This window comes from Vombatus ursinus, unplaced genomic scaffold (assembly GCF_900497805.2).
Source record: "Vombatus ursinus unplaced genomic scaffold, bare-nosed wombat genome assembly UNPS02014786.1, whole genome shotgun sequence".
Lineage (NCBI taxonomy): Eukaryota > Metazoa > Chordata > Mammalia > Diprotodontia > Vombatidae > Vombatus > Vombatus ursinus.
The window spans coordinates 54125691-54141146 of record NW_020954564.1 but is presented as its reverse complement, the minus strand read 5'-3'; the positions used below and the strand labels follow the sequence as shown (position 1 = coordinate 54141146).

At 36.4% G+C, this 15456-nt stretch overlaps 1 protein-coding gene across 1 annotated transcript in view; it reads left to right on the top strand.

Moving 5' to 3' along the window:
• Positions 1-15456, top strand: part of LOC114047403 (WD repeat-containing protein 88-like) — a 57132-nt gene that overhangs the window by 26350 nt on the left and 15326 nt on the right. The window contains exons 6-7 of the mRNA XM_027868231.1: positions 4429-4558; positions 14706-14893. Of these exons, the coding sequence (XP_027724032.1) occupies positions 4429-4558; positions 14706-14893 (318 nt within the window). The remainder of the gene's footprint in view (positions 1-4428; positions 4559-14705; positions 14894-15456) is intronic.

Here is a 15456-nt window from a genome sequence, read left to right as displayed (position 1 = left end):
AGAGAGAGAGAGAGAGAGAGAGAGAGAGAGAGAGAGAGAGAGAGAGAAACCAGGGACATCCATGTGAGGACATTCTTGGAGTAGCTGCTATAGGACAGGGAGGGGGGAATGAGGGAGGGATCTCATCCTAGCACAAACAAAGAACAAAGTATAAAATGATATCAGTACTCTCCAAATTTGGTACCTTAGAGAAAAAACCCAGTTACCCCCTAGTTACAGTTCTGTCCCATATTTTTGCTGCATGATTAATTTATATTGCTATACAATCTTCCAGTGTTTTTGTAGCAGTGATTTTCTTCTATGCTGTTCTTTACTGGTAATACACTATTTATGCCCATCATAAATCTCTTCATTGCTTTTTGGGTGATCTTCAATTTTAATTACTCAGAGATTGTGGCATTTCATAATTTATAGCCATACAGTGTCAGTGAAAGAGTATTGGTGTTAAAAAGATATTTTCCCACTATCTCTCCAGTTATTGTTTCAAGGGAAAGCATTTAAGGATGAAACCAGATTGAGAACAAATAGAAAAAAATGAAATTGATCTCTCAAGATTTCTACAGCAAACTATTTTTTCCATTAGATCATAATTTTAGAGTTATACAATTGGATGAAAAGTACAAAGAAAGCAAAATCCCATTGTGATAACAAAGCATTTTATTCAGTAGGGCATAATGAAGCTTTAAAAGATCTCCTTTAAAGAAATATCTAATGTGCATATATTAAGATCACAAAATTTTTTTTAGACCTAGTAATACAGATAACTTTGTTCAACTATTCTTTAATAGCAAATGAGACATAAAACAGGGAAACATATGCTCATCAAAAGTATTTGCCAGCTTTGTGGAGTATGTCCAAAGCAGAGTCCAAATGGAGAATGAATTTCCTTTAGATGATGAAGCCTTCAGGTGCTCTTTCATTAGATTGTATGCCCGATTGTAAGCTCCCTGAGAGCAGGCATTGTTTCATTGTTTATTCTTGTATCTCAGCTAACATAGTGTTATTCATAAAATAGGTGATTAGTAAATGCTTATTGGTTGGTGGATTGATTGATAGATTCAATACTGCAGAACCTCCTAAATGAGATCCATAGTGAATCAAAAGAATTTGAACTAAAAATCGACACAGGAAAACATAGGTGGGTAAATATAATAGATCTTGGACATACACCACATATGGACAATAAAAAGAAAAGAAAAAGAGTGATAGAATGTATTTTATTTTTTGTCTTTGTATACCTAGTACTAGTTTAGTGCCTTAAACATCCGGAATGAAATGTTTGCTTAATTGAACTGAAGTTAGACTTAAAAGGGAATATAAGAAGACCTTGGAGGAAATGTAGTTAGAACGAGGAGCTTATAGTTAGATTTTTTTTCCCCAAGGATATCAAAGTTTATATGTTACAAGTCTTAATAAATATTGGCTAAATGGAAAAAAAAAACACTTTGGGGGAGGGACTTTGGTTCTTGACTCATTTACTTATCTCCCAACCGAGTTTATGAACTCACGGAAGAAAGAAAGTAACAGAAAGAGACATATAAGGTATGTCTGCCCATGTTACTGGTGGAATTAGAGGGGCAGCTTTCCATTGACTGGCAGAAGATTGGCTACATTCCTGGTGGCCCTAAAAAGGAAGCTTATAAGACTACAACTTAGTCTGAATTTACTGAGACTACAACTGGGACAGTTTAAGAATCAATCAACAAGCATTTATTAAGTGCCTACTAAGTACACTTAATAAGTAGCTAGGTGGCTCAGTGGATAGAGAGCTGGACCTGGAGTCAGGAAGATCTGAGTTCAAATCTACCTTCAGACACTTACTAGCTGTGTGACCCTGGGCAAATCACTTAATCTTGATTTGCCTTAATCCACTGAATTAAGAGAAGGGAAAGGCAAACCACTCCAGTGTTTCTGCCAAGATAATCCCATGGACAGTATGATCCAAAGGCCCATCGATAGTAGAACATGAATGAATAACAACAAATGCTAGACCCAGGAGATACAATAAAATGAAACAATCCCTATTGCCAAAGAGTTTATGTTATAATGAGGGAAGCTAACAAGTACAAATAAGAATATATGCAGCATAAATACAAAGAGAATAAGTTAAAAAAAAACAGTTCTGGAGGGGGGCCACCAGCAGTTGGGGGAGGAGGAGGAATCAGAGAAGACTTCTTCTAGAAGGTGGTACTTGGGTTGCATGTTGAAGGAAGAGAGGAATTCTGTGAGGTAGACGAGAGATGTGAAGTGAGTGCATCCCAGGCATGAGGTGGGACCAAGACAGTGTGATACAGGAGGAACAAACAGAAGGCCAGTTTGGTAATGTTTGGTGAGGCTGGATAGATAAATTGGAATCAGGCTGTGAAGGGCTTTCAAAGCTTTACAGAGACGTTTGTATTTTATCCTAGAAGCAATCAAGAACCCATTGGAGTTGCCTGAGGGAAAAAGTGCTGTGGCCACATCTGTGTTTAAGGAATATTCCTTTAGCAGCACCATGTAGGGTCAACTGGAGTGGTGAGAGACTTGTGGCTGAGCATCATTAGGAGGCTATTGTGATAATCCAGGTGAGAGGTGTTGAGGGCTTGAACTAAGATGATAGCCGAATGAGTGGAGAAAAGGGGTCGGATGTAAGGAGTGTTGTATAGGTAGACGTGGCAAGATTTAACATTAGATGGAGATGTGAGATGAGGGAAAGTGAAGAATCAAGGATAATGCTGAAATTACAGACTTGGGAGACTAAAAGGATGGTGGTGCCTTTGACAGAACCAGGAACATTTGGAAGAGGGGAGGATTTGCGGGGAAAGATAGTGAGTTCAGCTTTGGACATGCTGAGTTTGAGACGTCTGAGACATTCAGTTTGAAGTCCTAAAAGCAGTTGGTGATGTGGGACTGAAGTTCAGAGGAGAGATTGGGACAGAATATCTCTATCTATGGAATAGATTTAGACATGATAGACCTGTGTCATCTACATAGAGATGATAGTTAAATCTATGGGAAATGATAAGGTTATCAAGAGCATCTTTTATTTCTCATTCTTGCTATATGATCAGCCTACCTCCTTTCCTGGTCATGGATTTCATGACTGGTATTGCTTGTGCTACACTTATGTAGAATTCTTCACTGGTAACATACTGTACCCACCATGTGTTTCTTTATGACTCTTTGGTTGGCCCACAACTTTAATTCTTTGGAGATTGTGGTATCCCATGAATTGTCAACCATCTGGCACCACCAGAACAATATTGTTGTTTAAAAAAAAAATATGGGATCATGAAGGCAAAAAGTAAAGTATTTGCTCTTAAGGAGCTTACATTCTGCAAACACTAGGCAAAAGATGGTACTTTTTCTTTAATCTCAACTGCTTATCTAAAGCTTTCTTGCTCTCCAAGATGCAAATAAAACTTTTTTTGCATCTTTTCTTGAAATTAAAAGGTTTGAGGACCATGGTTCTAGAGTTAGAAGATCTGGGTTCAATTCCCACTTCTGACACTACTTTTGGGTCCCTGGGCTTTACTTTCTTTACCAGTTAATTGAGGGGGTTGGACTACTTGGCTTCTGAGGCCCCTTCCAGCTCTCAATTAATGATCCAGTAATCATGGGTGGAGCTAGGAGTGGGAATAAAAAAATTCTAACCTCAACTACTTCTATCATAACCATTCTTAAAGGTGTCATGCCTTTTCTTCTTTTAAACACATTTAAACATAAGAAAACAGCTTTAAAACACAATTATACTGATGAATAACATTTCTCTTTCAGGTGCAATTTTTAAAAGGTTTTGCATGACTCAGCTTTGCATTTGGGTATTTTTTTTTTCCTGATGCCTAACATCATAGGCTAGGTAAGGCTAATTGTTTAAAAAAAAAGTTTTCTCTGCAACATGGATATTTACTGAGTTCAACCTTGTATTTGCCTATTTGGTATACTTCCTGTTTGCAAATGGTTTTTTTTCCTTTTTTTTTCTGACTCTTAACAACTTTTTCCTGAACAACCTGTTCTCTCATTTCATCTAGATATGTATGTATGGATTAGCAAAGTTGGCATGACACTTCATGTAACAGGACCAAGAACATATTTCAAAGTATTAGGCAGCTGGATGACACAGCATTGAACTTAGAGTTGGAATGGCTTGAGTTTGAATCCTGCCCCAGACACTTACTAGTTGTCTTACCCTGAACAAGCCACTTAACTTCTCTCAGCCTCACTTTCCTAATTGTAAAATGAGACTAATAGCACATAACTGAAAGAGTTGTTGTGAGAATCAAGTGAAATACGTATGTAAATGCTTTGCAAATCTTAAAGCACTAACCAAGTGTCCACTATTATTATTAAAAGTCACTCAGATTAGTATAACTACTATGTGCAATTTATGTGACAAAATAAGATAAATTTGAAATGTATTTCAGAAGGTAATTTTTTCTCTTGTCTTAGCTCACCATAGCAGACCAGTAACCAGTTGTTGTTTTAATCCTGATAACCTGCGAGTGGCTTCAGGATCGTCTGATCGTAGTGTGAAGATTTGGGATGTGTCAGCTCAAGCCACACTTCTAACAATTCATGAGTAAGAAATTATCCATCAATTAATCAGTCAACAAGCATTTGTTAATCAACAATAAAAAATAGTATAGTGTAGTAGATAGAGAGGGACCTCAGAACCAAGAAGACCTGTGTTCATGTTCCACCTCTGACATGTTAGGTGTGTAATGTAACCGCTCTCAGTGCACTAAGCAGTTCTCTAGTGGCAGAGCAGGTACTGATCTACGTTGGTGGAGGGAGTTTCCTTACCTGGGAATTCTCTATGCCAATGACGTTAAAGGTCCAGTCTCAATCCTCAATCCCAGTTGTACTAAAAGCAAAATAATCAGGAATGAAGAGTTATTGTAAAAAGCCCACTTCTTTGTGGGCCTCAGTTTCCTCTTCTGTAAAATGAGTAGATCTCTTAAGGTCTCTTCCAGCCCTAGTTCCTATTATTTGTGCCTATTAACTCAGATGAATTTGAAATAGCAATTCAAGGGGAAAATGAATGAATTATCCCATCCAGGGAGAAGTATCACATGTGCTGATAGCCGTTTTAGACCAGATCACATAAACCCCCAGTACAGGAGGAGTAGTGGGAAGAGAACAAGTAACTTGTTACTAGTACTTGCTACTCTCCCTGTCGTAGACCCCTGCTAACTGAGGAATGCAATTATTGACTAAACATTGTGTGCCAGTGTATTAGATACAACCTTACCACAGATGTTTGTATTTGATGTCTGTCAGGATTGTGTATTTCAATCCCAGAATCCCAGAATTTCAGAGTTGGAAGGGACCTTATGCAACAAGTGGTCATCCAGTCTTTTCTTGAAGACCTTTAGAGAGCAGGAACCCATTATCTCCTGAAGCAGCCCATTCTACTTCTGGATAGTTTTCATTTTCAGAAAGTTTCTCCTTAAATTATACAAAAGTTTGCCTCTTTGTAAACTTCCATGTAATGTTCTGAGTGTAACCTTCTGGAGATAAGCAGAACAAGTCTCAGCTCACCTCCAAGTGACATTCCTGCTTGAAGTTAGCTATCACATTTTCAACTAAGTCTTTTTTTCTTCAGGCTAAGTGACCTCAATTCCTTTAACTGATGTTCATATGGCATGAACTTGATTCACTGATTACCCTACATTGTATCTTCTCCATCCTACCAATGTTCTTCTTAAAATGTGACTCCCACAGCTGATAAAATACTCTAGATCAGGGCAGAATAGAGCAGGACTGTTATTTCCTTATTCCTGGGCACTATGCTTCTCAATGTAGTCATACTTCCAGGAGGTTTTTTTTTTTTTTGCTTCCATATTACTACAAAACAAGGCCATTCTAAGAGTTTTCTCCTCTCCCTTCCTTCTAAGCTCATCACTAATGTCTTTTTCCACTATCTTTCTTCTTTCATTCTGTCTCTGATGAAGAGATGGTCCTTCAATTTGCCAAGACCAAATCCTCTACATGTACTCTTTGTCCCACACCCTTGCCTTTTTTCTATCAGATTTCCCTGTTATAACCCCCATTCTCTCTTTTATTTTCAATCTTTCCCTATATGTAGGTACTTCCAGGCTCCCTATGAATGTGCCATGTCTCCCTCATCCTTTAAAAAACCTCTAATTTGATCCTACCATCCTTGACTATTGTCTTACATGCAGGGGTATACTGATAAATATTTAACAACTGTCTCTCCAGGAAAAAAAAGTATTCATGATATACTTTTAAGTTTAATTTACATTATTAACATTTTCTCCACTACTTTCTTAGGTCTAGAAATTAACAAAACAATACATTAAGCCTTGATGTGGCATTTGCTAATTTTCAAGGTGTAAATACTCACACTGAAAATTTAACAATTAGTTCTCACAAGCCAGTACAAGTTGGAGCCAGCACACCTCTGCTATACCTCTGCTCTCCTTCTTAGCTAAACTCCTGGAGAAAGTTGTTTACAATAGGAGCTTCCATTTTCTCACCTCTCACTCATTTCTAGACTTTCTTCAATCTGTCTTCCAATCTCATCATTCAACTGAAAGTGCTCTCAGCAAGTTATCAGTGACTTCTTAATCCCCAAATCCAAAGGCCTTTCTCCCCACCCATGTAGCCACAACTCTAATACAGAGCCTCCTTGCCTCTTGTCCTGTCTATTTAATAAATCTTCTAATTGGCTTCTCTGCTTCAAGTCTCTCCCTCCTTGGATCCATGCTCACCATTCATCTCCAAAATGTTTTTCCTTAAGCACAGGTCTGACCGCGTCATTCTGCTACTCAGTAAATTCCAGTGATTCCCTATTACCTCCACGGTCAAATCTAAAGCTCTTTTTTGGCATTTTAAAGCCCTTCACAACCTGGCTGCTTTCCAGTCTTTTTACACTTTACTCCCCTCCACATACTTTAAGATCCCTTTACACTGTCCCACTTGTAGTTCTTCCTCTATGACAATCCAGCTCCAAACTCTGTGACTTTGTATTGGTTGTCCCCCCTCCCCCCAATACCTAGAGTCTTTGCCCCCTCATCTCTCCCTCTTAGTTTCCTTGGCTCAGATCCCAACCACAGGAGGTCTTGCCTGGTCCCCATTCCTACCCTACTGCTAGTGTCTTACCTCTGAAATTACCTCCCACAACTCTGTATATATATTATACGCATAAGGTTATTTACATATGTCTCCCTAGTTAGAATGTGAGCTCCCAGAGGCAGGGACAGTGTTTTTGCCCCCCCCCTTTTTTTTGGTGTCCCCATTGCTTAGTGAAATGCTTGATGCATAGTAAGTGCTTATTGAATGCTTGTTGATTGATTGATGCTGTTGGTTCACTACAACCCCCAGATATTTTTCAGATTATCTGCTGTTTCAGAACAACTCCTCCATTTTGTACTTGTGAAGATGATTTTTTGAGCCTAAGAGTAAGACTAAACATTCCTGTCTATTAAATTTTATCTTATTCTGTCTAACATTCTAGCTGGTTGGAATCTTTTTTTTATCCTGATGCTAACCAAATAGAATCTAATAATCCAACGTATTAGCTGTTCCTTCATTTATGTGTTATCTTAATTTTTTAAAAATAAGTTTTTATTGATATTTTCTGTTTCATACATCACCATCGTTATCCCATGTGTCTCCTTCCTCTCCCCTTCCCAGAGAGTCACCCCATAGGAAAAAAAGTTTTTTTTAGAGAGGAAAAAAAAGGCAGCACAACTGATCCATGCATTGAAAAAGTCTGAAAACACCTATAGCCCCTTCCACCATCATGAAGGGGTAGGTTGGAGGTATCTTCTCATATCTCTTCATTTGAGTACTGCTTGATCTGTATAATTTTGTTACATTCACTTTTGATTTTTTGATATGCAGTTGTTTTTTCCATTTACCTTGATGTAGTTCTGTATATATTATTTTCTTGACTTACCTTGCTTCACTCAGCCATCAGTTCATATAGATCTTTCCATGCTTTTCTGTATATATCACACACACCATTTCTTATAGGATAGTAATATTCCATTAAATTCATGTACCACAATTTGTTTGTTCATTCCCCATTTGATGGACATCTACCTTGTTCCCAATTCTTAGCTTTCACAAAAAGTATTGCTACAAATATTTTAAAATATATGTGGATTTTTTTCTTATCAATGGCTTCCTTGGAGTATAAACCCAGTAATAGAATTTCTGGTTCAAAAAGTATTGGCATTTTAATCACTTTATTTGAATAATTCCAAATTGTTTTCCAAAGTGGTTGTACCATTTCACAGCTCCACCAACAATGTATTAGTGTGCCTATCTTTTTACAACCCCTTCAATATTGACTGTTACCATTTTTGCCAATTTTCATTATGTGAGGTGAAACCTCAGGGTTGTCTTGATTTGTGTTTCTCTTGTTCTTAGTGATTTGGAGCATTTTTTCATGTGGTTGTAAATACTTTGCAGTTCTTTTGAGAACTGTTTCTTCATATCCTTTGACTATCTATTGGGGAATGGCATATATATATACATATATACATATGTATATATATACATATATAATTTTGGATACCAAACCCTTATCAGAGAAATCTGATGCAAAGACTTTTTCCCATTTGGCCACTTCTCTTCTTATCCTAGATGCATTAATGTTGTCTATGGTGAAGTTTTTCAGTTTCAAGTAATCAAAGTTGTCTATTTTATCTTTTGTAATTGCTTCTATCTCTTGTTTGGTTAAGAATTCAACTCCTACACATAGCTGTGAGATGCATATGCTCTGTTTCTCTTCTAATTGTTTTATAGTATGATCTATATTATTAAGGTTGTGTATTCATTTAGAATGTATTGTGGAGTGTGGTGTAAGCTGTTAGTCTAAGCCTAATTTCTGCCAGATCACTTTTCAGTTTTCCCAGCAGTTGTTTTTTTTTTTTTTTAAATCAAATAGGGAGTTTTTCCCCAGGTAATTTATGTTTTCCACTTTATCAAACACTAGGTTACTGAATTCTGTTGTTTTTGAATCTCCCTTGTCTGGTCTGTTCCATTAATGTATCTTTCTATTCCTGAACCAATATCAGATAGCTTTGCTGATGGATGCTTTATAATAGAGTTTGAGGCTTGGAAGTGCTAATCTACCTTTGTCCTTTCTTCTCTTCAACCATTTCCTTGATAGTTTAGATCTTTTGTTTTTCGAAATGAATTTTGTCATTATTTTGTCATCTTAAAATCTGATAATCATACTGTCTATGTCTTTATCCAAACAGCTGATTAAAATATTACAGAACACAAGTTCAAGCACAACTCTCTGGGGCACTCCAATAGACAGTTGATTTGGAACTCTTAATGACTATTTTTTGTAGTCATAAAGACTACCAAGCATAGTTTGGTTTGACCATCCAATCAGTTCCAAATCCATTTAATTGTACTATAGTATTAATAATAATGACACCTATCATTTATATAGCATTTTAAGGTTTACAAGGTATTTTACGCATATATATATATAATCTCACTTTACTGTCAAAACAACTCTGAGAGGGCAGTTAGGTGGCACAGTAGATAGAATACCAGCCCTAGAATCAGGAGGACCTGAGTTGAAATTTGACCTCAAACTTGACACTTGCTAGATGTGTCACTCTGGTCAAGTCACTTAACCCAGATTGCCTCATTAAAAAAAAAAGAAAACAACTCTGAGGAAGGTGCTATAATTATTGCCATTTTATAGATGAGGAAACAGGCTGAAAGAATTTAAGTGACTTGTCATATAGTAAGTGTCTAAGGCAGGATTTGAACTCAGCTCTTCCTGATTCTAAGACAATTTTCAGGAACTGTGTTCAGACAACTCTATCCAATACATCACCTCACTGACTCCTTAAAACTAAAAAAAAAAATCAACATCTTTCCATCTTTTCCATGAGATTAGTATGACAGATCTTGTCAAATGCTTTGCTAAAATCTAGGTAAATTGCAACACTCCCCTCATCTACTAGTTTAACAAGCTTCTCAAAAAAGATGAACTAAGGTCAGTATGGCATGACCAGTCAGTCCTTAATGAAGCCTTAGTGGTTCTGATCACCATTCCCTTTTCTAGATGTTCATTAGCTATCTCATTAATAGATGTTTGCTAGGAATCAAAGTCAAGCTTTCTAATCAAGAGTTTTCAGATTTCTCTTTCCCCTTTAAAAAAAAATGTTATAACATTTGCTCTCCTCCGTTACTATGGTAATGCTCCTATTCACCATGATTTTTCAAGGATTGCTCACAGGAGCTTAGTGATCACATTTGCTGGGTTTTTTTTTTCAGTAGCTGAAGAATTCATTTAGGTGTCATGGCTTGAATTCATCAAGGTCAGTGAGGTGCTCCTTCTGCTTCTGTGCTTATCTTGACTATCAGGTCCCTGTTACCTATTTTTGTTCTGTTCTTTCTAGTCCAGAGATCATTTTCCTTGGTGGTGAAAAGAGAAGCCAATTGAATTGAACAGCTCTGCTTTCTCTCTATTGTTAGTTATCAGCATCCCTTCTATTCCAAGCAGCAGGCCTATCCCTTCTTTGTCCTCATTTCTCCAATACGACTGAAAAAAAAAAAACCTTACCCTTTTTGTCCATCATTTTTCTCACCATTTTCCTCATCTTATTTCAAGTGTTAGTATGACTGGCTATGCCCTGCTGTCCTGTTTGTCCTGCTACTTATTTCTTGCTACATGTCTTTTAAAATTTAAGTTCGTTGATAATAGTTCCTTTTGTATTTATATGATTCTCTTTAGATAACTCCCCCTCCTAATTGGAAGAGTTATTCTTTATATTTTCAGAGTTTAGTTCCTGAAAGCTTCTCTAGTGGTTTAATCCAGCTACTAATCAAGAGGCCAAAAAAAAAAAAATCTCACACACAAAGACAACAATAGTGTCAATGAAATTTATGTTAAGAAGCAATAAACTCAGGGCAAATATAATAAACAATGTTGGCACCATGCTATTAGAGTTAAAGGACTCATCCTTTCTATAAAGTTTAGTAAAATACAAAAGTGGAAAGTGGCACATATTATCAGTTTGTTGTTCAGTCATTCAGTCATATCTGACTATTTGGGATCTCATGGACTATACTGTCCATGGAGATTTCTTGGGAAAGATACTGGAGTAGTTTGCCATTTTCTTCTCCAGTGGCAAACAGAGGTTAAGTGACTTTCCCGGGTCATGCAACTAGTAAGTATCTGAGACTGGATTTAAATTCAGGTCTTCCTGTCTGTAAGCCCTAATGTTCTCCACTGAACCACCTAGTTGCTATTAAACAATTTAGCTGAACTGTTTTCAAAAAATGTACTTTGTAGGGAGTTTGGGTATTTGTTGAAAATTGTCTTGTGCATTTCTCTCATTCTCTCTCTCTCTCTCTCTCTCTCTGTATCTCAGTAAATTTTAAAAGAGAAAGAGATTAGAAATTCATTTAGGAATGGCAACTCTATCCTGTTTTTTAATGACAAGTACAGATTAGTTTCCTGTGAAGATGCTTATAATCCCGTATGTATATAGTATAGCTTTTAGGGATTGTTCATATCCTGCCAGGTCATGGAACTTTGAGGTTTTGTCTAAGAGCTGCTACTGTTTGCAAAATTGAATTTATTGTAGAGTTAACTAGTCTTTTCTTTTGGCCTTGTTTAGTTCGTGCATTTCAAAAGGCTATTTCAGGGGGGATAAAAAGGCAAAAGCATAAATTGTGTTCTAGAAACTAGTTTTTTTTTTTTAATCTTTTTTTCTGATGAATAGTGCTGAGTTTTGCAGAATTCAGAGGTTGTAATTTTGTTTAATGGTTCATTTGAAAAGTCTATTTAGGTCATATTTAGGAATGGAGAGCCTCTTAAAGCCCATGTCCTCCATCTTCCCTCTCCCCAACAAAACACCTTGTGTCAAGGCCCACACACAAATAAAAGGCAACTTAATTTAATTTTCTTTCTCCAGAGATATATTTTAAAAGTGAATGTTATGGACACTTGAGCAGGGAAGGCGATATAGGGACAATAAGAGAAGTAAGACATGGGGAAAGAGAGTAAGAGGGAAAGATGTAGGGAGAGCAAAATAGGTAGAGGGCAGAGAGAAAAAAGCCAAAGTTAGGGAGACAGGTACATATGCTTTGTATGTATCTATCATGCATTTATCATCTTTTAGTTTATAATATAGTTATTTATGAACTTGTTAATCCTATCCCACCCCACCCCTACCTAAAGTACACCTAGATCACAATTCACATGAGTTTGAATAATGTAAAATTCAATTTAGGTGTGAATTATAAAATGATATCAGGTCACATTTGATATAAACCAAAATTCAATTGATGAGAGTCATTTGAATTAGCTAAGGGTTTTTAACACAATGCTACTTTGTCTGTGTGTATGTTTATCATTAACCATGGATATGATATTGTTGTGTTAAATTTTTCTTAAAAGAGTCCTTAACAAAATGGACAAAAGGAAGAATATTCCAGATGGAAACACCTGCAGCACAAAAAAGAAGAGGCTCATTATTACACTAGAACACAAATTTGATGTAATTTAATGCATGAATATGGTTATAACTTCTAAAACAGGACAACATGTCAGGATGCCTGAATCTATGTTACAGAATCTTGTAAAACACAAAGGCTAAAAGAAAAAGGCAAAATTGAATCAGCTTTTGAGGTTTGCAAATAACTACAAGAAAGAGAAGCATCATAGTTATAGAAAGGGATGGATTGAAGACATCAATTAAAAACACGTTGCTCTTTACAGAGAGGCCATTTAGACAAAAGCTTCAAGTTTATTTAAGGCAATGAAAGAAAAATGGAAATGAAGTGGTTAGTGAAGAAACAGCAAGTGTTGGTTGGTTCAATCATTTTCAAAATTGAGTTCAATTGCATCATGTTAAAATTATCAGAGAGGCAACCAGTGCCTATGAAAGAAGACATGGCAGCTAAATATTCTGACATTTTGAAGAAAGTAATCAAAGAATGTAGATATACTGATCAAAAAAATTTTAATGTGGATGTAACAAATTTATTCTGGAAACAGATGCCTTCTAGAATACACATTTCTAGAAAGAAAAAAAAACTCAGTCTGGATTTAAAGTGTCTAAGAATCACCTAACCCTTTAACTGGGAGATAATGTAGAAAGGTATTTTACATGAAAACTAATGTTTATTGGTCTCAAAATCCTTGCACTCTGACTCTACAACCATCAATTGTTTCTACTTCTTTGTTGGGCAAATAAGAAACTGTGGGTGACTAATATTGTTACCAAAGATTGGTTTTCAAGTTGTTTTAGCCCCGCTATTGAAAAATATTGCAAGGACAACAATATCACATATTTAAAGCATTGCTGATTTTAGATAATGTCTCAGATTATCTTTCTACACTTTGTTCATTGTGTGAGAATATGAAAATTTGTCAAGATGTGTGGATAAAGCTCTCTGTACCTGCCAGCATATGTATGGAGATTTAAAGGGAAGACAGTTCAATCTATACTGTAAAATATTTTAAATAACAATAATGATGTTTTCTGCAAATTATCAGTGTAGGGCTTATCTTTAAGTATCATATTCAGTAATTTTTTAATTTTTAAAGTTTTTCTTTCTATAACTTCTCTATTACTTTGTAATAAATTTGCATTAGAAATACATTTTTCTTATCCTTTGTTCTTATATTATGTTAGTAAACAGATAATGAACTTATTTAAAATTTTATTTGTATATCTCTATTGGGCTGGAACCAATTACTGTATTTTATTAATGTAACTACTTTGTAGAATTTATTATTCATACTAATCAGGACCTAGATGCATATGTTCCTTAAAGGGAGGGTTTTGTTTGTTATTGTTCAGTCGTATCTGATTCTCCATCAATCCATGGACCATACTCGCTGTGGGGTTTTCTTGGCAAAGATACTGGAGTGGTTTGCCATTTTCTTCTCCAATGGATTAAGGTAAACAGAGGTTACATGATTTGCCCAGTGTCATGCAGCTAAGTGTCTGAGGCTAGATTTGAATTCAGTTCTTCCTGACTCTAGGCCCAGCTCTCTGTCCACTGAGTCATCTGGCTGCCCCCTGAGCCATCTAAGGGGCCAATGGGAGGGACCATCTCTTATTTATTTTTGTATCTTCTTCAGTTCCACGGATATTACTTTAACACATAGTAGGTACTGAATAAATGTTGAAGATTATTATTTGCATACACACAACAATCGGAAGAGAGGGAGAGATGAAGAAAGAAAAAGGGGAAGGGTTCAGTAGGTTATGAAACAACTTACTAGTTATTGTTCACAGTTTTCCACTGCTCTTTATCTGCAGATCTTCAGAAATGTGATAGCCCAGAGGGAGGACACCAGTGAGGACCAAAGTAATTTTCCTTAAATACAGATCTGATCTCATGACTGCTCTGCTTAACCAACTCCAGTGACTTCCTAATGCCTCTAGGATTATATATCTATGTGTGTGTATTTATATAAATGTACATGAAAATATTGAATATATTAAAACAGTAGAAGTTAAATTAAAAATAAAACTATATATACAGGTATATACCATGTACATATGTAGGAATACATATACATAGTAGGCACTTGATGATTGAATGACTGAAATTGTTTTCTAGAGTTTCAATGACCAGAGAAGTACCACCTTATGGAAATTCAAACCAAGACATATCTACCTCAGGACCCTTGGATTGGAATAGCAAAAGAGCTTTAACCAGAGTAGAATAACTCTCATTGTCTGTGTTTTTCACATGTGTTTCAGAGCACATTCCAATGTTATTGCAGATTGCTGTTTTACCTTCAGTGGCCATTTCTTGTGTACAGCTGCTTGGGACAAAACCTTAAAAATCTGGGACGTAAATGCAGGAGGGTTTCGAAGTGAGGGAGCCTGCGTAACTCTGATGGAAGGACATGAAGGTTCTGTCAGTTCCTGCCTTTTTACCAGAGATGGTAAGCTATTTACATGATTTCAGAGTCAGTATTACAGTGAAAATTTGTTTAATATTCTATAAATACATGAGCTCTTTGGTACAGTTATACATAACACAATGTTAACCCATCCTTGAAAGGCTCTAACTCTTTAATAACTGTTATCTATAATAAACGAGGATGATGATTTTTCACAAGGACAATAGAGAGCATCTACATAACATGAGACAAAGGAGCTTAGAGGGAGGGTCATATACCTATGTAATCTTGCAGTTGAAGATTTCAGATTTCTCACATCCCTCCTTTTTTCTCTACCCGTTGCCACCAGTCAGGACCTCATCACTTCTCACCTGAACTATTGCAGTAGCCTCTGACTTGATCTCCCTGCATCTATTCTCTCCATTCTCCAACCCATTATCCATGAAGTTGTCAAGTTAATATTCTTAGTTTTTTGGGTTTTTTTTGGGCAATTGGGGTTAAGTGACTTGCCCAGGGTCACACAGCTATTAAGTGTCAAGTGTTTTGTCTGATGCCGGATTTGAACTCAGGTCCTCCTGACTTCAGGGCCAGTGCTCTATCTATTG